This window comes from Tursiops truncatus, chromosome 16 (assembly GCF_011762595.2).
Source record: "Tursiops truncatus isolate mTurTru1 chromosome 16, mTurTru1.mat.Y, whole genome shotgun sequence".
Classification (NCBI taxonomy): domain Eukaryota; kingdom Metazoa; phylum Chordata; class Mammalia; order Artiodactyla; family Delphinidae; genus Tursiops; species Tursiops truncatus.
In genome coordinates, this window is record NC_047049.1 from 36799419 (window position 1) to 36824261 (window position 24843).

At 40.6% G+C, this 24843-nt stretch overlaps 1 protein-coding gene across 1 annotated transcript; it reads left to right on the forward strand.

Annotated features, from left to right (window-relative positions):
* The first annotated feature begins 2187 nt into the window (after positions 1-2187).
* ANKRD22 (ankyrin repeat domain 22) lies at positions 2188-24744 on the forward strand. Its single transcript, XM_019940272.3, has 6 exons — positions 2188-2463; positions 16184-16375; positions 19538-19645; positions 21078-21155; positions 22578-22676; positions 22947-24744. The coding sequence occupies exons 1-6, from the start codon at positions 2443-2445 to the stop codon at positions 23022-23024; spliced, it is 576 nt and encodes a 191-aa protein (XP_019795831.1). The 5' UTR covers positions 2188-2442; the 3' UTR covers positions 23025-24744.
* The last annotated feature ends 99 nt before the right edge of the window (positions 24745-24843 follow it).

Here is a 24843-nt window from a genome sequence, read left to right on the forward strand (position 1 = left end):
ATTAACAGGAAAAAATCAGATTAAATTTTGTACAGATAGGAACCCAACATACATGAGAGCTTCAGTGACAGAAAAGTAAAATAAGGTATGTGTGCTATCCTGAGCTAGGGAATGGGACAGGGGCCTGGGGCTTCCAAGGACAGGAAGTTCACTCATGGGATAATAATAAAAAGAGGACATGTTTAGTAATTAAATATTTGTCCTGCCATATTAATTGGGCCACTTAGATAAAATTTACCTCCAGTAATAACATTTTTCTGGGAAAAACCCCCAACTTAAGTTCTTCTAGGTAGTTAAGGGAGAGGCAGTAGTTCCCCTTGAACCCACAGGATCTTGATTGCCTTTAGTTCGAAATAATCCTCATGCCAAAGTGGCACATTTTGGGGCAGCTTGTCCTGAACCCTTACACCTTCAAGGGAGAGATGCAGAATCCAAATAGAGGAGTTGCGGTCCTGATAAGAAATTAGAGCCTCACCACATGGCAGGTGGGATTTTAGTTCCCTGACCAGGGATTGAACCCGTGTCCCCTGCAGTGGTAGCGCAGTCCTAACCACTGGACTGACTGACAGGGAATTCCCTAAAGACATTTGAGTTCAGTTAGGGTGAAAAGAGTTTGCAGAAACTACAAATTAGTTAGAAGAGGTTACAAAGAAAGCTAAAGGGGATTACGAGAGATTTGCATAAGAGAGTGAAAGATTTAAGTCAGTGGGAAAGACACTTAAATGTCTTAGGAAATAAAGAAATGCAAAATGAAACTAAGCCAAAGAGGAAGTCAGCTGCAATCTTAGTGGGTATTGCAGGCTTCCGTCTCCAACAGAAGAATTAGCTAATTCTTAAAACTCCTGTGAGGTTGGCCCCAAAGCTAAGTCATATATATATATAGGCTCATATATATAGGCTCAGGCCTTGGATCCTGGCACCAAATCTTGGCCACAAAGAACCTTAACTGATCACATCAGTTTGCTTGGGATGGTTGAACGCTTTCTCTCACGGGTGTGTGTATGGGTGTTTTAATTCTGGGAAAGTTTAGCACTTTGCTGTGATTGTGTTAAGTTCAGAGAAAATGTGTGAATATTTGGTATCATATTTGGTATATAAAATGTCTTGGATGTTTAAGAGACTTGGCATGTTAGCACGTTTGACCAAGTGGCCTGGTGTTTCCATTTAAAATGTATAAGAGAGTAATAGATGTATAATAGAATAATTGATTTTAGACTTATGATTTTAAAATGCAATGTTATAAATTGACTAAATTCAAAAACAGTATTAGAATGTTTAGGATGACTTAATATTTATTATATTAGAGTAAGTTTAGTTTATTAGATTTACAAGATTGTTTAGCTGGGAAAATATTACTCTAGGCTCAGAATTAAAGTGCTTATAAAGGAAAATCAAATATGGTAATACTATAAATGTAATTTAAACCTTTTAGTATAATTGAATTCATTAGAATGTAAATGGGACTGATATTTCAAAAAGTTTAGGTTTTTTTTTTTTAAGTTTAGGTTTTTTTTTGTTTGTTTTTTTTTGCGGTACGCAGGCCTCGCACCACTGTGGCCTCTCCCGTTGCGGAGCACAGGCTCCGGACGCGCAGGCTCAGCGACCATGGCTCACGGGCCCAGCCGCTCTGCGGCATGTGGGATCTTCCCGGACCGGGGCACGAACGCGCGTCCCCTGCATCGGCAGGCGGACTCTCAACCACTGCGCCACCAGGGAAGCCCAAGTTTAGGTTTTTTAAATTTGAGTTGCTCAAACTTTACTCAAAGATGCCCTTGAATGTGATTATGAGCACATTTATGTATATAAAATACTATAGCTCATAAATTGACTTTATTATTTTAATTAGTCTATATTAATAAAAAATATCAAAGAATAATAAATAAACTTATGTGTGCATAAAGATAGCAATAATCCATCCGTTTTAAAGATTATTTTTCATGAAGGTCAAGTCCTATGCAGACATATATGGTTCTAACAAGCGAGTTTGTTTGCACTTAGCCTCTGTCAATAGCCACTGAAAACCAGATTTCAATTAGGAAATGTCCTAAACACAATATCCTGTTTTGAGCCCTGAGTCCTTTCTGCCCGTGTGAGAACTTTTCTTCCCCCCTCGTCTCTGCTTCCTTTTTTTCCACATGTCACCACTGGCAGAGTAGGTATGACTCAGAAACCGGTTCCTCGGGGTTGTAACATTAGATGATGCGCAACTTGGGTGATTCATTACACGGTAAACTAATGCCCTTGTTTCATTGGGTTGGGCTCTCTGGAAGGTGTGTTGCTGTGTAGGTGGCTGGAAGAACACTCACAGGTGTGGAAAGAAAGGACTTGCCACCGACCTGGGCTTCTAGGGACCTTTCTCTTGACTGGGAAGGATTTTGATGTTAATTGAAAATACCTCCAGAAGATTCAAGAAGCTGTGAAATAAGTCTGTGAAGGACCAGCATGGGAATCCTATACTCTGAGGTATGTAACTTCTCTGGAAATAAGATTCCCAAGATGTTAAAAATCGCTCATGCTTTTCAAATGGAATTTCCTATCCCCATTAATGCCTCCTTTTCGTCTGTCTTTCTGTAAGAGCATTAAGTTAAAACAAAGCCCAGTGTGCTAGTTTTTTTGATGTTTTAACATTTTAAGGCAAATTATTTTGCAATCCTAAAACTTTAGCTAGATAGTAGCTTGTAGAGAGCCGTATAGTATACATGTCATGATGTCCAGATGTTTGAGGGGGTAATCTGGATCTGTAAAATGAAATTTATGAAAAGAGAGTTAATGGAGTTGTGTTTTCTGATGTCAAACATCTAGAGGACAAGTAAAAATTGTCTTCAACTGGATTTTCTGAACAGACTAAAGATAGCCTGGCTCTTTTATGGAAATGTGTGTATAGAGTAATGCCTTTCCGCTTGATATTTGAAAGGAGATTTCACCTCTAGCAATTACTAATAAAGTCTATCCCTGTATAGAAGAAGGATAAAAACAGAATGTAGTTTTCATATTTTGAGTTTTTTCTTTTCACAGCTGATGGATACAGAAATGCTTTTTCCTGTATTGAGAGTAACCTATTAGAATCAAATAGATTGTTAATAACGTTTCAAAGGAGTACAAGAGGGTGATGTTTCAACAAGAGTCCAAGAGGTGTAATGACGTTATTATTCATGATTTGCTCCCTTTCCTCTCTGACACAAATAACCGGTTGGTCAGCATTTCATTGCAGATGCTCAACAGAACCTCTCTGGGTGCTTCTTCTAATACTAAAGGCAGTTTCTCAGTGTTGGCAGTTATGTCTAATGCCAGGGGTGTGTGTGTGTGTGTGTGTGTGTGTGTGTCTTTCTGTAGTCAACTTTTCTTTGATTAGTTTATATTTCTAGATATGTCTTGCCCAATGACTTTATGCTAGTAAAGAACTCACATATATGAAAATGTCAACACATGTAATGTTCTAAAATGCTACTCTGGCCTTTCTTTTTTTTTTTTTTTTTTTTGCGGTACGCGGGCCCCTCACTGCTGTGGCCTCTCCCGTTGCAGAGCACAGGCTCCGGACGCGCAGGCTCAGCAGCCATGGCTCACGGGCCCAGCCGCTCCGCGGCATGTGGGATCTTCCCGGACCGGGGCACGAACCCATGTCCCCTGCATCGGCAGGTGGACTCTCAACCACTGCGCCACCAGGGAAGCCCCTCTGGCCTTTCTTAAGCCCTAGATTGCCTAAGCACCAGGAAGTGGAACTTGTTGAAAATGCAGTTTCAAGGGCCCCTACCCCAGAGAGTCTGTTTCACTCAGTTTGAGGTACGGTTCAGAAACCTGCTTTTTAGGGGAGCCTCCCAAGTGATTCTGATGTAGGTGATCAGTTTACCACCCCTGGGAGAGAAACACTGCTCTCGGCTAGTGCTTTTCAAATTTAAATGTGCATAGAGATCACTCAAAGATCTTGTTCAAATGCAGATTATTATTCTATAGGTCTGGGTGGGGCATAAGATAATGCATTTCAGCTCTGCAATATGCTGCTGGCCCTGGACCATGCTGTGCGAAGCCAGACTGTAGTCTACAGTCTAGGTCCTGGAAATAATTACTTAAGGAAGTCTTTGCGTGTAATTGTTTGTTGATGGGGTGTGGATTTGGCAAGTGGTTGAGTCAAGGCAAGGCATTGATACGTATAAGTATCAGTGAGAATATCCCTGGAAGTGGAATGAACTTTTCACTTTTCAGATATACTGAGGACAAAGCAAGGTGGAATCTACTATGATATTTGAAAGCAAATACAACAATCACACACACACGCACACACGTATACACACACCCCTAAAAGACCCTAACTTACCTAGAAGCTCATAAGTAATTATTCAAAGCTCATAATTAACATTGAATCAAAGATAGTGTCAACTAAAATAATATATGCACAACCTAAAAATTGAGAGTAGTGTTTTATTCAGCGGACACACTGAGGACTTCAAGCCCGGGAGGCAGGATCTCAAATAACCCTGAGAAAACTGCTCCAAGGAGGCGAGGGTGAACTAGGACAGATAGGAGTTTTGCAGCAAAGGGCAGGTAGTAGGAAGAAAAAGTTACTGTTAATAAAAGAAAACTAGATATGTCAAGCTAAGGAATTTAGTGCTTTTCTATGTATGGGAAGATGCAAGAGTCTGTGCTCACTAAAATCACTCCTTTGATATGCACCTCAGCTATATGGGGCCAGGATCCTGTGTTTTCATATCCTGAGCTTCCACAGGGCTCACCTTTGGAGTGGCTGCAGTCTGATGGCTGCTAGATGGCAGGTATTCTTTGTTTCCTTCCTAAATTCCCTCGGGGCTCACCGGCTCACCTTTGGCGGCTGGTGGTGACCGCAATTGCTGATGACTGTGACATCCTTTGTTTACTGATATGACAGGCAATATTTTATTTCTCAATAATCTTAAGTAGTGTTGGGATAAATGGTGTCTCCATGCAACTCAGTATCACAAGTGATACTACTTTGCGTAACTCAAAGAGGTACTTAGAACTTGGGCTCGCATAGCATCTTAACAAAAGAAAAATAAATTTTTAGAGGAGTGGCAAGACAAAGGAAAAGTGCTTTGAGTTTCTAAGGCAGCAAATTGAGGGAAGGCAAATATGTAGGGGAGCTAATGGAAGACAAGGGCTAGTTAGAAATGTTACTCTGTAGATTACTTTGGTGACTTCTCTGGGCTGACAAAGGTAATTTTGTCCTTCCTGGTAGACAGAGAAGGGGCAACACCTTCACATATTTATGTCCTGCTTTTAGCTAAAGAGGGGGAGGGCAGAGAACATTCTTTGTATCTGCTTCTTCTCAATTGCCTTAAGTTCAAAATAACTGTTACACTAAGAGGTGTAGATTGGGATGCATATTCTGCTACCCTCTGGAGGCTTGCATTGCTAATAGTTATGCTATTATATATATAGCATATATATATATTTATTGAGGTATAATTGACATAACATTATATTAGTTTCAGGTGTACAAAGGAATGATTCAATATTTGTATATACTGCAAAATGATCACCACAATAAGTCCATTAACATCTATCATCACATAGAGTTACAATTTTTTGTTTTTTTTTTTTTGGCGGTACACGGGCCTCTCACTGTCGTGGCCTCTCCCGTTGTGGAGCACAGGCTCCGGACGCGCAGGCTCAGCAGCCATGGCACATGGGCCCGGCCGCTCCACGGCATGTGGGATCCTCCCGGATCAGGACAGGAACCTGTGTCCCCTGCAACGGCAGGCGGACTCCCAACCACTGCGCTACCAGGGAGGCCCACAAATTTTTGTTTTTGATGATAACTTTCAAGATCCACATTCCTAGCTGCTTTCAAACATGCAACGCAGTATTATTAACTACAGTCACCATGCTGTACATTACATCCCAATGACTTATTTATTTTATAACTAGAAATTTGCACCTGTTGACCCCCTTCACCCATTTCTCACACCTCCGACCTGCTGCCCTGTCTCAGGCAACCACCAATCTAGTCCCTATATTCATGTGCTTTTGTGTGTGTGTGTGTGTGTGTGTGTGCTTGTTTGTTTGTCGTTTTTCATTGTTGTTGTTTAGATTCCACATAAAAGTGAGAGCATGTGGTATTTATCTTTTTCTGTCTGACTTACTTCACTTAACATAATACCCTTAAGGTCCATCTTTGTTTTTGCATATGGTAAAATTTTGTTCCTTCTATGGCTGAATAATATTCCATTGTGTATAAATACCACATCTTCTTTATCCATGTGTTCATCGATGGACATTTAGGTTGTTTCTAATATATGTGTAAGAAAGAAGGAGAGAATGAGGGGGTGTCCCAGAGTGGGTCCTAACCTCTGCAGTAGAGGATATGCTTAGAGCTCAGTGAGAGAACTAAGCTTGGATTGATCACCCCCAGCTATGCAGGCCAGACTTTTAAACAGGGCTGATTCATTTAAACCAGGGATCCCCAACTCCTGTTAGGAACCAGACCGCACAGCAGGAGGTGAGCTGCCAGCAGGCAGGCGAGCGAGGGAAGCTTCATCTGTATTTACAGCCGCTCCCCATCGCTCCCATTACTGCCTGAGCTCCGCCTCCTGTCAGATCAGCGGCTGCATTAGATTCTCATAGGAGCACGAACCCTACTGTGAACTGCACATGTGAGGGATCTAGGCTGTGCACTCCTTATGAGAATCTAATGCCTGATGATCTGAGGTGAAGCTAGCGCTGGGGAGCAGCTGCAAATACAGATTATCATTAGCAGAGAGGTTTGACTGCACAGAGACCATAATAAATCAATTGCTTTCAGACTCATATCAAAACCCTATCTGTGAGTGGCAAGTGACAATTAAGCTGCATCTTACGGAGCAGACTGGACATAAGCAGCACACTTCAGGTGTCACTGTCTCCCATCACCCCCAGATGGGACCATCTAGTTGCAGGAAAACAAGTTCAGGGCTCCCACTGACTCTGCATTATGGTGAATTGTATGATTACTTCATTATATATTACATTGTAATAATAATAGAAATAAAGTGCACAATAAATGTAATGTACTTGAATCATCCCCAAAACATCCCCCCCTCCCTCGGTCCATGGAAAAATTGTCTTCCATGAAACAGGTCCCTGGTGCCAAAAAGGTTGGGGACCGCTGATTTAAACCCTTATCACACATACCTGCTCATACTATTTACAATAATAACAAGTATTTAATTAGGCCTTTATTATGTGCCTGGCTGTGTTCTAAACATTTTAAGTGTATTAACTCATTTAATACTCACCCAACCACATAAGAGAGTCACTATGATTATCCTTATTTTACAAGTGAAAAAACTGAGGCAAAGATAGTTTCAGGAACTGGCCTAGAGTTATGCAGCTAAAAAGTACTTACTGGCTAGAGACCTGTGTACATTCAGGGAAGTTGTGCTCATGTCCTGATGAACATGCTAAGTTCTTTCCCTAAAGCTCTCTCAACAGGCATGTCACCCTCCATAAATAAGCCGGTCTTAACCACTCTGCTCTTTTGCCAGCACTCTTCCCCACGAAGTTACACTGTTGTCCTTTTCCCTTTGTTAGAAGAATAGGGTAAACTAAATCCAGGTTCCAATGAGGTACATTTTACTCCCAACCTGTAGAGAAGTGTTGCACACTGCAAAGTATTACAAAAATTAGAAAGAAGGAAGCTGTATAGGAACTTAAAGAGCTCAAGAATTTGTGCTTAGGAGATCTATAGAATCTTCTCCAGGCTCTTGTCCTTGTCAACTGGGGAAACAAGGCCTTAAAAGGAATATCTAGAAAATTATATTACAATCATATATCCCTTTAAACTTGGGGAAAGTCTAATGTTAAAGTTACCTATGAACAGTGGTACCCACACACACACATACACACACTCTTAATGTTAATGTTTTAGGAATATATCTGTTTTTCAGACAGGAAGATGTTACCATAGAAAAAGAGCATATGGTTTAAAGAAGAAGGGGATCATATTGAAATATACAGTGTCCAGAGAAAGCAATTGAGGCTGAGCAGGGTTTTTTGGGAGAGCTGGTACCATCGAGGAGGAGAACTCAGGGGGAACAAGAATAGAGATGCAATGAATGGGAAGGCCATTGGACTGGAAACCCAGGAAACCTAGAATTTAGTCCCTATTGTGCCAGAAACTCGGGGCAATTGGCGTAAATCACTTAACCTCTTCTGGTCACAGTTTTGATATATAAAACAGGATAGTTGGGTGAGATCCGGTTCAGCATGAAACACTGTGTCCTTCCATGATAAGGGAAAAGGAAAGGCAAAAGCAATTGAAAAAAATGCCCCCTTCACAATCTCTATCTACTTAGTTTGTGTATTGAATCCTTTCAAGATTTTGGCATTGTATATTTATTTATTTTAAAAAATTATTTTATTTTATTTATTTTTGGCTGTGTTGGGTCTTCGTTGCTGTGCACAGGCTTTCTCTAGTTGCGGCGAGCGGGGGCCACTCTGCACTTTGGTGTGCAGGCTTCTCATTGCGGTGGCCTCTCCTGTTGTGGAACATGGGCTCTAGGTGCGCAGGCTTCAGTGGTTGTGGCCCGCAGGCTCAGTAGTTGTGGCTCGTGGGCTTAGTTGCTCTGCAGCATGTGGGATCTTCCCAGACCAGGGCTCGAACCCATGTCCCCTGCATTGGCAGGCGGATTCTTAACCACTGCATCACCAGGGAAGCCCTGGCATTGTATATTTTAAAAAGAGCACCAAATAGCTTCTATCCCAATTGATTTCTTGATTCTTTCCTTGTATATTTTAAGTATTTTACAAGTGATAATGTGATACTAAATCACATTTTAAAAAGGAAATGATAACTTCAATGTATGAACAGAAACCATCACTAAACATTTGTAAATATTTATTCATTCACTCAGTCATCCATTTATTTAATCAACAATATTTATTGATCACATACTATATTCCAGGCACATGTTAGCTCCTGGTACATAGTGATAAATGAATAAGAGTAGATCTTGACCTCTTGGAGCTACCAGTGTAAAATGAATATACAAATTAAAAAAAGTAATTGTAAGTAGTGAAAGAGAAATCAAGGAAGCCACAGGATAAAGAGAGAGTATATAAGAGGGGTGTGTATATGTAATTAGATTTGACCTGAAAGGCCCCAGTGAGGTAATGACATTCGAGCTGAACTCTGAGGAATACGAATCTAGTCTTGGGAATCTTGGGGAGCGTGTTCCGGACAAGGGGTGTATGTATGGAGAATCTGAAGCATGGGAAGTTGGGCCAGTTGGAATAACTGAGCGGTATATGAAAGGTATGGGTGAGAGCAGTTCATCTAGGTACAGGCAATAAGAAGTTTTATTGTCTATTCCAAATTTAGAGACTAATATTACTGACTAAAGGTAGATTTGCTTTTTGTCATCACGGTGCTCCAGTAATTCTAAATAATGTCAGTTTAACATGGTCATCCTCACCCTTGGGCAGCCATTGTTTGGCAGAAAGTCCTGGAGCCCAGGAGGCAGTGAGAGTGACACTACTGCTTCCTCAAAGCCCTGCATTTACGTCTTTGGTGGTCTGAGGTAGTAGGGAGATATCAGGGCCTCCGATTTGCTAGATCAAGCAGCTAGAAGCCACCCTTCCTCCGCCCTTTCTCCTCATGATTGGAGGCAAAGACTTTCTTGCCCTGCCCCGGCCTCAGAGCTTCTCAGGTCTCAAGTGTGGTAACGAAACTTCTTTAACTTCCTGGCCGTGAAGACATCATATTCTCAGAAAGACCTTGTTGGAGAAGGAATACAAAATAGATAAATGTGTGTCCTTCCTTGGTTTCCCCTTCACTGTTACTATCCTCATAATCCAACAACTTCTGGGACTGTCCTTTATGTCACATAAAGGCTAAGGTGGACCTAAGACAAAAAAAAAAAAAAAAAATTCCTGTGCCTTTTTTATTTATCTGAAAGAAAGAATTTACTAAGAAATTTAAATCACAGTATGTGAAGAAATGAGTCATCAGAAGGAAAGCCTTGAGATTTATTGTACGAATAAAATAAAGCCTTCATTATCATTCCCTAAGATTTCCTAAGTTGAAGAGGAAGAAAACATCTTCTTGCCTTTTCTGGGAAGATACTTCATTAGTGTACACGTTTATCTTGTACACTATCTGAACCGTGTTGCATCAAAAGCCACAGATTCTCCTCAGAAATTGCGAGGGGACATTTTATTGTTTTTTTAATTAATTAATTAATTTATTTTTGCGGTACGTGGGTCTCTCACTGTTGTGGCCTCTCCCGTTGCGGAGCACAGGCTCCGGACGCGCAGGCTCAGCGGCCATGGCTCACGGGCCCAGCCGCTCCGCGGCATGTGGGATCTTCCCGGACCAGGGCACGAACCCGTGTCCCCTGCACCAGCAGGTGGACTCTCAACCACTGCGCCACCAGGGAAGCCCAGGGAACATTTTAAATGGGGGGAGCTTCAGCATGGAGATGGTTAATAAGCAACTTATCAAGGCAGAGTTCCAAAGTCTCTTTCTTTAGACTGACAATTAGGGAGGATCCACTATACTTCAGGGGAAGCAATACTGAAAGTGGGGATGGTGGGGAAGGAAACTTTGCTTTTCAAGACCTCTATTACAGTGCAAGCAGCTCAAATTCCTCCATGGTACTAAAATAATGTGAAATATTTTTCCAGCCGTGATATCTATTTTACTTGGAGCAGTGTAAAACACGGTTATGTTAAATAACCCATACAGAATAGTTTAGTTAATCATCAACAAACTAAACGTGTCTTGTGCTCCCCAGAGGCACTTAAATTTTAGGGCCTGGAAAAGGGAGATACAAAGTGGGACTGGGGTGGGCCTCTAGCACCCAGTTATCAGCTATTTTGAAAGCCAGGCACGTACCTTTCCTCTTCTTCTGGCTGGTCTATGAATTAAATGGACAGGAGAAAGATTAATAGGAGAAAATCAAACAAAATTTTAATAACATGTATACTTGGGAGAGACCCAGGAAAACTGAATAATTCACCAAAATGGCTGAAACCCTCACGTTAAATACCATCTTCAGCTAAAGACGGAGAGGGTGTTGGGGGTAGTGATTTGGGACTTTGAAGGGGAGGAATATAATTCACAAAAGATGAAAAAGCAAATGTTTGGTAAATAAATGTTTGCTGGGCCTGCAGAGACAATGGGACACAGAGTGGACTCTGATCTTCAGGCCCTGCTGGGTTTTCCCCATACTCTTTGCAGAGATCTCTGCTGAAAGCTCTATTCCAGAACAGGGGTCCCTCACCCCCACTTTTTTTTTAATTGAAGTAGAGTTGATTTACAATGTTGTGCCAGTCTCTGCTGTACAGCAAAGTGAATCAGTTTTGCACATGTATACATTCTTATTTTTAATATTCTTTTCCATTATGGTTTATTCCAGGAGATTGGATATAGTTCCCTGTGCTCTACAGTAGGACCTTGTTGTTTATTCATTCTAAATGTGATAGTTTGCATCTACAAACCCCAAATTCCCAGTCCATCCCTCTCCTCCCCCCCACCCCTTGGCAACCACAGTCTGATCTCAACCAACAGTCTGTGAGTCTGTTTCTGTTTTGTAGACAGGTTCATTTGTGCCATATTTTAGATTCCACATATAAGTGATATCATATGGTATTTGTCTTCCTCTTTCTGACTTACTTCACTTAGTATGATAATCTCTAGTTGCATCCATGTTGCTACAAATGGCATTATTTTGTTCTTTTTTAATGGTTGAGTAGTATTCTATTGTATATATGTATCATGTCTTCTTTATCCATTCATCTGTCGATGGACATTTAGGTTGTTTCCACGTTTTGGCTATTGTGAACAGTGCCGCTATGAACATAGGGGTGTATGTATCTTTTTGAATTATAGTTTTGTCCAGGTATATGCCCAGGAGTGGGATTGCTGGGTCATATGGTAGTTCTATTTTTAGTTTTCTGAGGAACCTCCGTACTGTTCTTCATAGTGGCTGCACCAACTTACATTCCCACCAACAGTGTAGGAGGGTTCCCTTTTCTCCACACCCTCTCCAGCATTTGCTATTTGTAGACTTTTCAAAAAAACAATTATTTATTTATTTGGCTGAGCCGGGCCTTAGTTGCAGCACACAGGATCTTCGTTGCCGCATGCAGGATCTTTTAGTTGCGGCATGTGAGATCTTTAGTTGCGGCATGCGAACTCTTAGTTTCGGCATGCAGGATGTAGTTCTCTGACCAGGGATCGAACCCAGGGCCCCTGCATTGGGAGCTCAGAGTCTTAGCCACTGGACCACAGGGGAAGTCCCTATTTGTAGACTATTTAATGATGGCCATTCTGACCGGTGTGAGGTGGTACCTCATTGTAGTTTTGATTTGCATTTCTCTGATAATTAGTGATTTTTAAAAATTAATTTTTATTGAAGTATAGTTGATCTACAATGTTGTGTTAGTTTCTGCTGTACAGCAAAGTGAATCAGTTATACATATACGTATATCCACTCATTTTTAGATTCTATTCCCATATAGGTCATCACAGAGTATTGAGTAGAGTTCCCTGTGCTATACAGTAGCTTCTTATTAGTTACTTATTTTATATATAGTAGTGTGTATGTGTCAATCCCAATCTCCCAATTTATCCCTTCCCCAGTAATTAGTGATGTTGAGCATCTTTTCATGTGTCCACTGGCCATCTGTATGTCTTCTTTGGAGAAATGTATATTAAGGTCTTCTGCCCATTTTTCAATTGGGTTGTTTGTATTTTTGCTGTTGAGTCGTATGAGCTGTTTGTATATTTTGGAGATTAAGCCCTTGTCGGTTGCATCATTTGCAAATATTTTCTCCCATTCTGTAGGCTCTCTCTTTTTTTTATATAATGGTTTCCTCTGCTGTGCAAGAGCTTGTAAATTTGATTAGGTCTCATTTGTTTATTTTTGTTTTTATTTCTATTGCCTCGGGAGACTGACCTAAGAAAACATTGGTAGGATTTACGTCAGAGAATCTTTTATCTAAATTCTTTAGGCAGCTGAGGGAGAGGTAAAAAGACTTTCTGAGTCTTCAGTTTCTTAAAAATAATCAGCCTAAATTAATCCTCATGCCAAAGAGGCACATTTTGGGGTGGCAAATTTTGCTCCCCTACATCATTAACCCATTCATGTATTTAAACATAATTGTTGTTTATTGAATATCTATGTCTATCTATTTATTGATGATAAATACATGTTAACATAAGGCATGAAGATCAAACCTCAGACTTTCTGGCAAAAATTTCAGCTAATGTAAAGTTCTCTCTATCCTGAATATTTATCTTTCCTCCCTTGCTTTGGCTTTAGAACCAAACTGTCATTGTTTAGTAAGGTTAATTCTTCCGACTTTTGTTCACTATCCTATCATCTCTTCATTCGCTTTCGGTAATTATTTATTTGATAACCACCTCTGCCCATCTTCACTGGCTGCTATGTTTTTTAAAAATAACTGTAAGAGTAGCTTACATTAATTGAGGGTTTATTATGAGTCAGACCTGAGTTATGTGCTTCATCTATACAGTCATGCTTAATCCTTTCTGTAACCTGATAAAGAAGATGTGATTATTAAATGGAGAAAGAAACTGAGCACCAAATGATTAAGTAAGTTGTCCAAATAACATAACTGTTTCGTGGCAGAGTTGAGATTGGAACCAGAAAGTTTGTGTCCAGTGCCTGTATTTATAACCACTTGAAGCCACCACTTTGCCTATAAACGTGCAGAACTTTGGCTGGACGTTGCTACACCCCTCTGGGTACTCACTAGCTCCCGCTTAGCTTTCACTACCAAACTTACCACGAATTCCTCTCTGATCACACTCCAATTCTTCATAGACCGCGAACCCAGGCCCCTGTATTCTGCCTTTTGTCTGACACTGTATGAAATTCATCTCTGAATGGTCATTAGTGATCAAATCCAGCAATCTTACCTTGCACTTGATTCTCTTAACTCTATCTTCCTTCTGGAAACTTTTAAACTTTTTTTTTTAGCAGGTACTGCTAAGCACAGAAACTGTGTGTCTAGGAAATAGGCAGCCTAAGAAAGATGGAAAAATAAGGTCAGGTTAATATTGGAAGTAATATTGCTCAAGTGGGATTGAGAAACACTCCAAGACCCCGTGCGACTCTTGCAGGAAAACTCTCCACTTTTCCTCTCCTCTTATGCTTAACTCTCAGGGAAGATTTTGAGGCGCCCGAGCAGAGCAAGCTTTGTGAGGTGTCCTGTGTGCATGTGGGCCCAGCGTTGCCAAATCTTTCAATTTTTAAAGAGAACCTGGAAAGCCAGATCACTACATGAAAAACTCCAGCTTTTGAAATACTGTAAGTTAAAATGCTAGGAAAAGAAGAATTAACAATTTGTATGTGATGTCTAAGAGAGCCAGGAAGGCATTTTACTTTTTAGCAGAAAAATTAACTCTATAGCTGCCTGTTTTCAAGTTCTGCGTAGAAGACCATCAGTTCCCAAGTGCTAGCCCGTGAGTAGTAGTCATCAGTGGCAAATTTTCATTGGTGTATGTGAAATTTTTAAAAAAATGAAGTAGATTTTTCCATAGAGCTAATTCTAACAGACTTTTTCCCGTCCCCTCGGATTATAGACTTATGTTGTCAGTGCTTTTATGACCCTGAGCTGCCCCCTAGTGGAGACAGCGTTTATAACAGCATAGAACCTTTTCAGCTGCTTTTACCTCATGCAACAAAACACTATGTGATGTCTAGTAATTTAATTTAATTTTCTAAGTTTAAAAAAAAACTTTGCCTCCTTTGCATCTGGACCATGTCTTTTTCTGATTTCTCCTGCAACAGCTCTGACCATCACTTCTTTACCTCTTGGCAGATATCGCTAATTAATTTAATTAATACTTAATAAGCAATTATAAGAACCTCCATAAACTGAGCATCATTCATGTGCCACGTATTCTAAGTGCTTTTGTATACTAATTAAAATCAATCTGAAACTATTTAATGTGTGCCTACCATGTGCCCAGCACTGTGTTATATATATGTTGGGGCTATGGCAGTGAATGGAGTGAAGTAGCCTCTATTCATGTGGAATTTATAGCCTGAACTTCAGTGCTTTCTCTCACTCACTGTGGCCTCAACCCCTCCTCGTTCACAGTAGCTTTCAACACACAATTATAAATAATTAAGAAAAGAGGTATAGTTTTGTCAGTTGCTGTGAAGGAATGCTGGACTCAGGAAAGACAGATAAAATGAAAATAAGTTTTGACATGAAGGATGAGCTAGCAGTTAGCCAGGTGAAGAGAGAAGTGAAAAAGTGGCTGTTTTTTTGGTTTTTTGTTTGTTTTGTAGAGTAAGGGCAGAGGCCCCAGTAGAAGAAACTAAACATGAGATATTGGAAAAAAGAGAGAAATCCAGGGCTTCCCTGGTGTTGCAGTGGTTGAGAGTCCGCCTGCCGATGCAGGGAACACGGGTTCGTGCCCCGGTCCGGGAAGATCCCACATGCCGCGGAGCGGCTGGGCCCGTGAACCATGGCCGCTGAGCCTGCGCGTCCGGAGCCTGTGCTCCGCAACGGGAGAGGCCACAACAGTGAGAGGCCCGCATACCGCAAAAAAAAAAAAAAAAAGAGAGAGAGAGAGAAAAGTCCAGAGGGAGAGAAGAGAGGGAAAGTAGGCAAGATGATGTCTGCTCAGATCTTGCTGTTAAACTCCCATCGTGCTTTGCAAAATTCCTTATAATGCTTTCTAAAATAAAAAGCATCTAGTTGCAGCTAACTGCATAATTCGTTATTTGTATATTATTTGTCTAAAATAGCTCTTTCCCACTGTGCAGATTTCCTTGAGTACAGGGGGCCATGCGTCTTTGTCCCATTACTTAGTGTCCCATTACTAAACTCCTCCGATATGCAGATTTTGTCTTGAGTAGAAACCTGCTTTTCTAACAGGCATCATTTATCCATGAACTCAACACACACTTTCCTTACTGAGTTGGCAATATTGCATCCATCTTTTCACTAATTCGTCCATTCAATGAACATTCCTGTGTGCCAAGCAATTTAGGGAATAGTAAGGGATCCCTGGTGGCCCAACCCTTGTTCTAGACTTATGGCTAGACATAACTGAGACCCCAAATCTCATCAACAAAGCAGTAGATTACAATTGGGAAACACGGGATTTTAAGGTGTCGGGTGATTTTTTTTTTCTTGGTGTGGTTTAATTATTCCTATATTTCAAAACCTGCTTTTGTTTTCCTCTCCTCAGCCCATCTGCCAGGCGGCCTATCAGAATGACTTGGGTCAAGTGTGGCAGTGGGTGAAGGAAGACGGCAACTGTATCAACGTTCAAGATGGCTTTAATGGAGACACCCCCCTGATCTGCGCTTGCAGGCGAGGGCACCTGAGAATCGTTTCCTTCCTCCTCAGAAGAAACGCTGATGTGAACCTCAAAAACCGGGTAAGGCCATGACCATGGTAGTTCCTTTCTCCTCGCACCAATGGAAGCAGTGGATGTCATTTGCTTACTGTTTGTAGCTCCTAACACCAACAGTTTTGGGGGGCCTTACTTTAGAGAGACTGACACACACTGAGGCCATATTACCAGGCTAAAAAGCAAAATAAAACATAGGTCAAAGACAGACATATTTTGTGGGTTTCATGTCTGATTATGTCCTTGTATTTCTAAAAAAAAAAAAAAAAATGGTTCACTCATTTGTCTGGATAGAGCGTCTTCCTTTCTTTTCCTCCTCCCCCCCCCATGCTTTTCTTTGCCCTTCCTCTCTCCCTACTCCTCTTCCTCACTATTACAGAAGTAAAAGGAAAGATTTCCTGGAGAACAAGTATTGACCTGGTGGTGCTATTTCATTAGTTAGATTTTTACCTACTCTGTCAATGTTCTGATCTCCAGAAGGTCCTATAATTTGCTTGTGGAATAAAAGAATTTCAGTGAGAAATTTGCCAAGAACAAATATGCTCACGAACCAGAGACTACTTGAAACCAGACAGAAAGGCATGAAGAATATACTTACATATGTATTATTAGCTGACTTGGAGTCTTCAGAACTAAGGAAGAGCAGGACGTGCCATGAACATCCTTTCAGAACCCCTTGGGAACATCCAGTGTCTGCATCATAGTAAAGGCAACATTTAAAGTACACTAAGTAAATATAAAAAGTCACTCTTTGTAATAATTATGAACGCCCTGTACCCACTCAAGTACATTCAATGAGGGAAAATAGCCTGTAGGGCCCCACTTCTCCCTTCCAAGTCAGTTTAAAGTCTAGCTCATTGGGAGTAATAATATATTATCAGAAAATGGATCACTACTGGACTTTCTTTTAATTTTTAAAATTTTATTTATTTATTTATTGGCTGCATTGGGTCTTCATTGCTATCCGTGGACTTTCTCTAGTTGCCACCAGAAGGGGCTATTCTTCGTTGTGGTGCACAGGCTTCTCATTGCGGTGGCTTCTCTTGTTGCAGAGCGCGGGCTCTAGGCCCGCAGGCTTCACTAGTTGTGGTACGTGGGCTCAGTAGTTGTGGCACATGGGCTTAGTTGCTCCGTGGCATGTGGGATCTTCCTGGACCAGGGCTCAAACCCGTGTCCCCTGCGCTGGCAGGCGGATTCTTAACCACTGTGCCACCAGGGAAGTCCACTACTGGATTTTCTTGTTTGTGCTTCCTATTTTTTGTGGGTTGGGTTTAAAAGCAAGTCATGGCTGTGTTAATCTAACAGATAGGCTGCTTAGTGGAGTGTGACATGATTGCCCCAGCACCCAGCTGAAGAACCAGGTGTCTGGCCTTGTGGTGAGATGGGGTGGCCAAGACAGATGTCTCTGGGTTTGTGCCCTCTCAGGAGACTTGCTGGTTAGGAAGCTGAGGGAGGGAGATGTTTGTCAACACAGGGACAGGGCTGAGGAGGCATGCTTATCTCTGTTTTGCAGAGAACCTGAGCCAGGCTGCTTATGGAAATCCTGGGAAGGACTTCAGTGGATACCTTAGCAGAGATTTTATGAGAAGTGTTTGGTTTGCAACTGTCCATTTAAAAAACATTTTCAATGGTTTTTAAAGGTTTAATCTTTTCCATTTTCCCCAATACTAATCCTTGTACATTAATAATCTGAATTGGTGCTTTCCCGTTTCTTAAGTCTATATTTGAGTTCTCTTCAGAAGTACTAAACAGAGGCCTTAAAAGCAAGCAAACAAAAAGCTCTGGTGTTGGTACAGATGTACATACATGCCTAACAGAGTGACGGATTGTATGGAAAGCAAATTAAACTAAAACATAGAGATATCTTTTGGTTGTGTTGTTTGTTTGTTTTGGTGTGCCAGATTGACCAGGATGAAGACAGAAAATCTAATGCTGATCAGGAAGGGAGTTTAAATCATTATCATTTTACCAGAGCACAATTTAGCAGTACAGTGTGAGGGGCATCAATGCCTTCCTTGTATGCCAGGAATTCTATCTTTTGAAACTTATGCTAAGGACACATTTAGAAATGTTGACAAAGCTTTATACATGAGGATTCAAGCAATGTTATTTGTGAAAATGAAAAGTTAAAATTACTTGAAATGTTCAACAGGTAGGGTTTGGCTAAATAAATTCGAACAGCTCCATAGAAGAGTAAACAGTGCAGCCATAACAGTTACATGTTTAAAAATATTAAATGGCATAGGAAAATGCACATATTCTACATGTTAACTGAAAAAAAAAGCAGGTATAATTTTGCATGTGCAGTATGATCCTACACTGAAAAATTCCACATATATGCATTTTAAAGACTGGAAGAAGATACAGCAAACTATCAACAGTTAACTCTGGGCTGTTGGATAATGGGTGATTTTAAATTCTATCCTTATACTCTTGTCTAGTTTGCAAAATTTTTACAGAGAACACAGATACCATTAGAAAAACAAAAATATTCTTATTTAAGAAGAGTAGAAATGAACTTCTCTTTTCTTCCTGACTTTCCTCTCTTCTCATTGATTTGGTTGGAATTCCAGTCACCATAGCTTGTTTTGCATTACACTTATTTGTGCGTGTTTCGGTCTACCTTTGCTTTGATTATGAGGCCCTGAGGTTTTATAACCCCCGCAATTCCTAGAAGCTTAAATCTGTCACCTGATAATTATTCATGTATTTGAAGAATTAAACTGAGTTATTTCCATTCGTCTGGCACTGCTTGTGTTCATGTAAGAACATGGAAAAATTGCCATGTGGTTAAAATTTTCCTATAAACAAACCACAAAATGAATAATTGTGTACAATAGATGATTAAGGAGTAACTATAGGTTTTCATACTAAATTGTCCTATGTTTATATCTCCATGTATTTTTTTCCCCAAACCAAAATGAATGTGAGAATCTGTCTTTTGATGATTAGTAAAAGGTACATTTCACTTGTCTTTCTATGGCCCAACTTTTCCTTTAGACTGTACTGTGTTCAATATTCTGGTCAATGGAATTCTGGGTTTATTAATTAGATTTATTCCACAGAAAGAGGTGCCATGGATACCACAAAAATAAAAAGTGTGGACTAAATTTTTTGATAGGGTAATCTAAAAATATGCAATTTAAAACAATATTTTATTAATAAATAGTCCTTTTCTTAATTTTTTAGAAACAGAGAACCTGCTTGCATTATGCTGTGAAGAAAAGATTTACCTTCTTTGATTATCTACTCATTATCCTCTTAATGCCTGTCCTGCTTATTGGCTATTTCCTCATGGTGAGTACAACACTCGTGAGAGCAAAAGATAAATGAGTACAAATGAGTAAGAGATCGACAGCATGAGTCATTAAATTTTGCCAAGTTGGTGAGATGTAAATAAAAAGTAACAAAGTAAGCTCTTCGTTTGTATTCTGCAAATGGCATCTCTAACATACATGCAATGCTATGACTGAAGTAAAGCAAGAAGAAAGGTAGCCCGGTAAATCAGTCAATGGTAAAATCATCTGTGCAATGTTTATTAGGAAAAATAAATTAAATTTGTTTAAGAATCTTCTGAAGGAAAAGCAAAAATCCTGGATATTAAAAAGAATCCCCTCCCTACTATTTCTTTTCTTTCTTTAAAATTTATTTATTTATTTATCTATTTATTTATCTATCTATCTATTTATTTATTTATTTATATGGCTGCATTGGTCTTCGCTGCTGCACGCGGGCTTTCTCTAGTTGCGCTGAGTGGGGTCTTCTCTTCACTGAGGTGCGTGGGCTTCTCACTGCAGTGGCTTCTCTTGTTGCGGAGCATGGGCTCTAGGCGCTCGGGCTTCAGTAGTTGTGGCTTGCGGGCTCTAGAGCGCAGGCTCAGTAGCTCATGGGCTTAGTTGTTCCATGGCATGTGGGATCTTCCTGGATCAGGGCTCCAACCCGTGTCCCCTGCACTGGCAGGCGGATTCTTAACCACTGTGCCACTTATTCTTCTATTGTGAAGAATAAGTCATTAATCCAATAGTGACAGAACACATGTGAAGTTCCTATGAGGTAGTTGGTAGAGAGAGGTGGTCAGTGTTAGGAGAGCCCAGAGGAGAGGGATGTCGCCTGGACAGGTAGGTTAGGGACAGCCTCCTGGAGGGAGAGGGGCCTGGGCTGAGATATTAAAGATGAACTTACCAGGCAAAGAGGAGAGAGGAGGCTTCTAGGCAGAAGAAACATTCAGGGCAGCTCTTCTATGGCACGGGGGAGCCTGGTGGGAATGAAAGACTAACCGAGGCCAAGGTGAGCCGGGGCTGTGGATGAGATGCCTGGGGCCATAAGCAGAGGGAAAAATATATGGCACCTTGTCACAGGCTGAAGACTTTGCTTTAGCCCCCGGAGCAATGGGATGATAGAAGGGTTTTGACCAAGGAAGGGAAAGACCGGCCACTGGACTCCATCCTCAGTAGGATTTGGCAGGAGTGGGGTAGGGCCCCAGATTTTGCATTTTTAGGTCCCAAGGTGCTGATACTGTTACTCCAGGGCCACACTCTGACAACCATGGCTTTACCTAATTAATATTAAAGAGCAGTGAGGAAGTGGGGAAGAGTTTAAGAAAGATGCATAGACGCGTAGGGGTGTTGGGATTAAAATGAAGCCTATTGATTGGAATAGTCCAGACGTAAGAGGGAGACAATGTTTGTAAATAAACCTCTCTTGTTCTTGTGCTTGCTGTTTGTCATAGGTATCAAAGACAAAGCAGAATGAGTCTCTTGTACGAATGCTACTTAACGCTGGTGCCGAAGTTAATGCTACAGATTGTGTAAGTTTATATTTTTAGTCACTTTGAAATAACATTGCAAATGGTATTTGTGGGTAGTGTACTTGTCAACTATAAAGTTGCTCGCTTTATTTTCTGAAACACTTGTACATTTAGTTTCTGCTTCCTTCCCCTCCTTCCTTCTTTCCTTTTTACTGCGTCAGGCAACCTTGATATTGTTTATATTCTGTCACTGAACTCATGGGAATAACATTTTTATTGAATATAGAATATTTTTAAAAGAACTGCCCCACCACTGGTGGGGAGTTAAGAAAAATGCAGGCTCTGATTACAAAATTCCACCGTCAGTAGTTAAGCTGGAGTCAGAATGCCTATGTGTAAACCTAGGCTTGCCACTTTTTACCTATGTGAGTTTTGGCAAGTTTTAAACATACTGGACTCTCGGTTTCCTCATCTGTAAAATGGGAACATCACTAGTCCTTACTTATAGGGATCATACGGTATTTGTTTTTCTCTTTCTGACTTATTTCACTCTGTATGACAGACTCTAGGTCCATCCACCTCACTACAAATAACTCAATTTCGTTTCTTTTTATGGCTGAGTAATATTCTGCTGTATATATGTGCCACATCTTCTTTATCCATTCGTCTGTCGATGGACACTTAGGTTGCTTCCATGTCCTGGGTATTGTAAATAGAGCTGCAATGAACATTTTGGTACATGACTCTTTTTGAATTATGGTTTTCTCAGGGTATATGCCCAGTAGTGGGATTGCTGGGTCATATGGTAATTCTATTTTTAGTTTTTTAAGGAACCTCCATACTGTTCTCCATAGTGGCTGTATCAATTTACATTCCCACCAACAGTGCAAGAGGGTTCCCTTTTCTCCACAAGCTCTCCAGCATTTATTGTTTGTAGATTTTTTAATGATGGCCGTTCTGACCGGTGTGAGATGATATCTCACTGTAGTTTTGATTTGCATTTCTCTAATGATTAGTGATGTTGAGCATTCTTTCATGTGTTTGTTGGCAGTCTTATAGGGATCATTATGTGAAGCGTTGGGCAGAGTGCCTGGCACATAGTAAGTGCTCAATGAATCCTAACAGCTGCTGCTGCAGCCAAGATCCCAACCCACTGGTGAGAAGGGTCCCATCTGCAAACTAAGGAAAGATAAGGACAAAGGTCAAAGAGAAATCCAAATGACTGTAAGAACAGCGATAACAGGAGTACCATTGGCTAACTTCTCCCTGTTTATAAGGTTTTGTCTTCACCTTTGGCCCCAAACCTTTGCACTCATTTTCTTCTCTCAGAAGTTTACTTGCGTGAAATAGTTCCACAAAGATGGTTTTCAGACTGTTTGTTTGGCTTAGCTGTACATTACAAAATATGAAAAGCGCTTGCTAAAGAAGCCATATGCTGCAGTGTGTAAGGATTCCAACTGATGTCGATCCTTTGTGTTTCAGTATGGCTGCACTGCGCTACATTACGCCTGCGAAATGAAAAACCAGACTCTCATCCCTCTGCTCCTTGCAGCCCGTGCAGACCCCATGATAAAGAACAAGGTAAGGATCTTTGGACCTTGGTCTGAGGTTCTTCTATCATCATAACCTTCTAACTTTGGCTTTGTGTTGACATAAATTAATTGCCTCTGAAGTTGTTAAGAGCAAATCAATTGTCCTCATTAAGGAATCAAGTTATCCTATTAATGCTAGAACCGAATGACAGTCAACATTGTCTGTCATTCGGTTCTAGCATTAATAGGATGACATTGTCATTGCATTGACATTTGACTTTCTTGGAGATAAATAGCTATGATTTCTTTTTCTCCTCAGCATGGTGAGAGTTCCCTGGATATTGCACAGAGATTAAAATTTTCCCAGATTGAATTACTGCTAAGGAAAGCGTCATAATCATTATGACCTCATATGAAGAAGTACAAAAAGGACTGGATTCTACTTCCATCTTGGACTGTTGGTCTGTGGACCACTCAATCTGGAGGTCACCATGGTATGAGGATAACTATGGTTGCCACGGGTAATGTTTTGGAAGAGCTTTGTATTTCTAATGTTTTTTTTGCTCAGTGGAGTTCACTGTGGTCAAAATCCTTCTAGAGGAAACACTGGAGCTGTCGGATTCTCCACTGCAGTCAAAAAAGGGTGATGTTTCAAACTCAGTCTCTCCTAAAGGAGAGTATCAGCGTTATCCATGTTATCTGTTTTCAGTTGTGTTGCTCTTATAAAGAGGCTGTCCCATCCATATCCTGCCACACGAGAAAAACTGTTCTTCTGAGGCTCCTTTGAGGAAGAATCAAAGCACGCACATTTGTATAGAATGGTGTGCGTATGTGTGCCGGTTTAGAGATTCGTATATAAATATTCCAGCTTCAACAAAATCGTCTATCAGTTGTCACCACAGATATTGGCAAACGCTACAAGTCAGAGCCTTGTTTTCCTTTCCAAGGAGCCAGTGTACCAGCATACCTCTAGATGTTTTGCTATCGATTTACAAATAAGAGCCGTCTTGATTTTGAAAAATATTATGTAACTATCAAGTTGTTTATTGAAAAATAGCTTTATGATTCTCTTGTGAATGCAAAGCAGTTACTAATCTTGTTAGTACTGTTTATTTTTTATTCATAAAATTAAAACTATTACTGTAAATTGTTTGTATAAAGTAATTCTTTACAAAAAATAGAGCTATATGATGAGGTAGTGTCTGGATTATACTTCTAGAGGAGAGATTGTGAATATCAATATATCTCTCTCAAGTCCTTTGTCAGTGACACAGAGCAGAAATAAGCACATTTGAAAATGACTGAGGGGGCTTCCCTGGTGGCGCAGTGGTTAAGAATCCACCTGCCAAGGCAGGGGACACAGGTTCGAGCCCTGGTCTGGAAGATCCCACATGCCGTGGAGCAACTAAGTCCGTGCGCCACAACTACTGAGCCTGCACTCTAGAGCCCGCGAGCCACAACTACTGAAGCCCGTACGCCTAGAGCCCGTGCTCCGCAACAAGAGAAGCCACCGCAGTGAGAAGTCTGCGCACTGCAAGGAAGAGTAGGCCCCGCTCGCTGCAGCTAGAGAAAGCCTGCGCACAGCAACAAAGACCCAACGCAGCCAAAAATAAATAAATAAATTTATTTTTAAAAAAAAAACAGACTGAATTTTGCAAAGCAAGACTGAATCATGAATATTTTTAGACATGGACTAAGCCACACCATGTGGTAACAAATATAGTCTAAGAATGAAAGATTTACCATCCTTGAACAGAACAAAGGTCTAATAAAAATCAAATCCAGGAATATTTATTGAACTATGCACAGTGTCTTAAGGCACATATTTTGTGAGGGAAGTAGTTGTATGTAGATATAGATTCTGAAGCCCTTAAACATCTCTTTCTACATTATTTAAGATCCATTCACATTGAACTGAGTTATCAGGTGACTGAGGATTGAAAGAAAAAACAAGTGAAACGTCACACATCAGTATACTTTCAACACATTGCCAGTATACCTTCAATTTGGTGTCAGAGTTTCGCAAAATTACCATGCCACGTAATTTATAAGTGTTGTCTCTGAAACTGTGAAAATTGGACAATTTTCTAAAGAAATAAATCCAGATTTATAAATGAGTTGGGTGATTGTCTAATAATACCTTTGTCAAGATCAAAGCATAATGTTTTATGATGCTCATGACATTTTAAAACTTTCTTCCCAGCATTTAATTTTTG

Excerpts from the sequence above, each read along its gene's own strand:
- ANKRD22 (XM_019940272.3), top strand. The coding sequence starts at position 2,443 with ATGGGAATCCTATACTCTGAG. Across the intron at positions 19,646-21,077 it reads TTATTGGCTATTTCCTCATG|GTATCAAAGACAAAGCAGAA; the intron begins GTGAGTACAACA and ends TGTTTGTCATAG. Across the intron at positions 22,677-22,946 it reads ACCCCATGATAAAGAACAAG|CATGGTGAGAGTTCCCTGGA; the intron begins GTAAGGATCTTT and ends TTTTCTCCTCAG.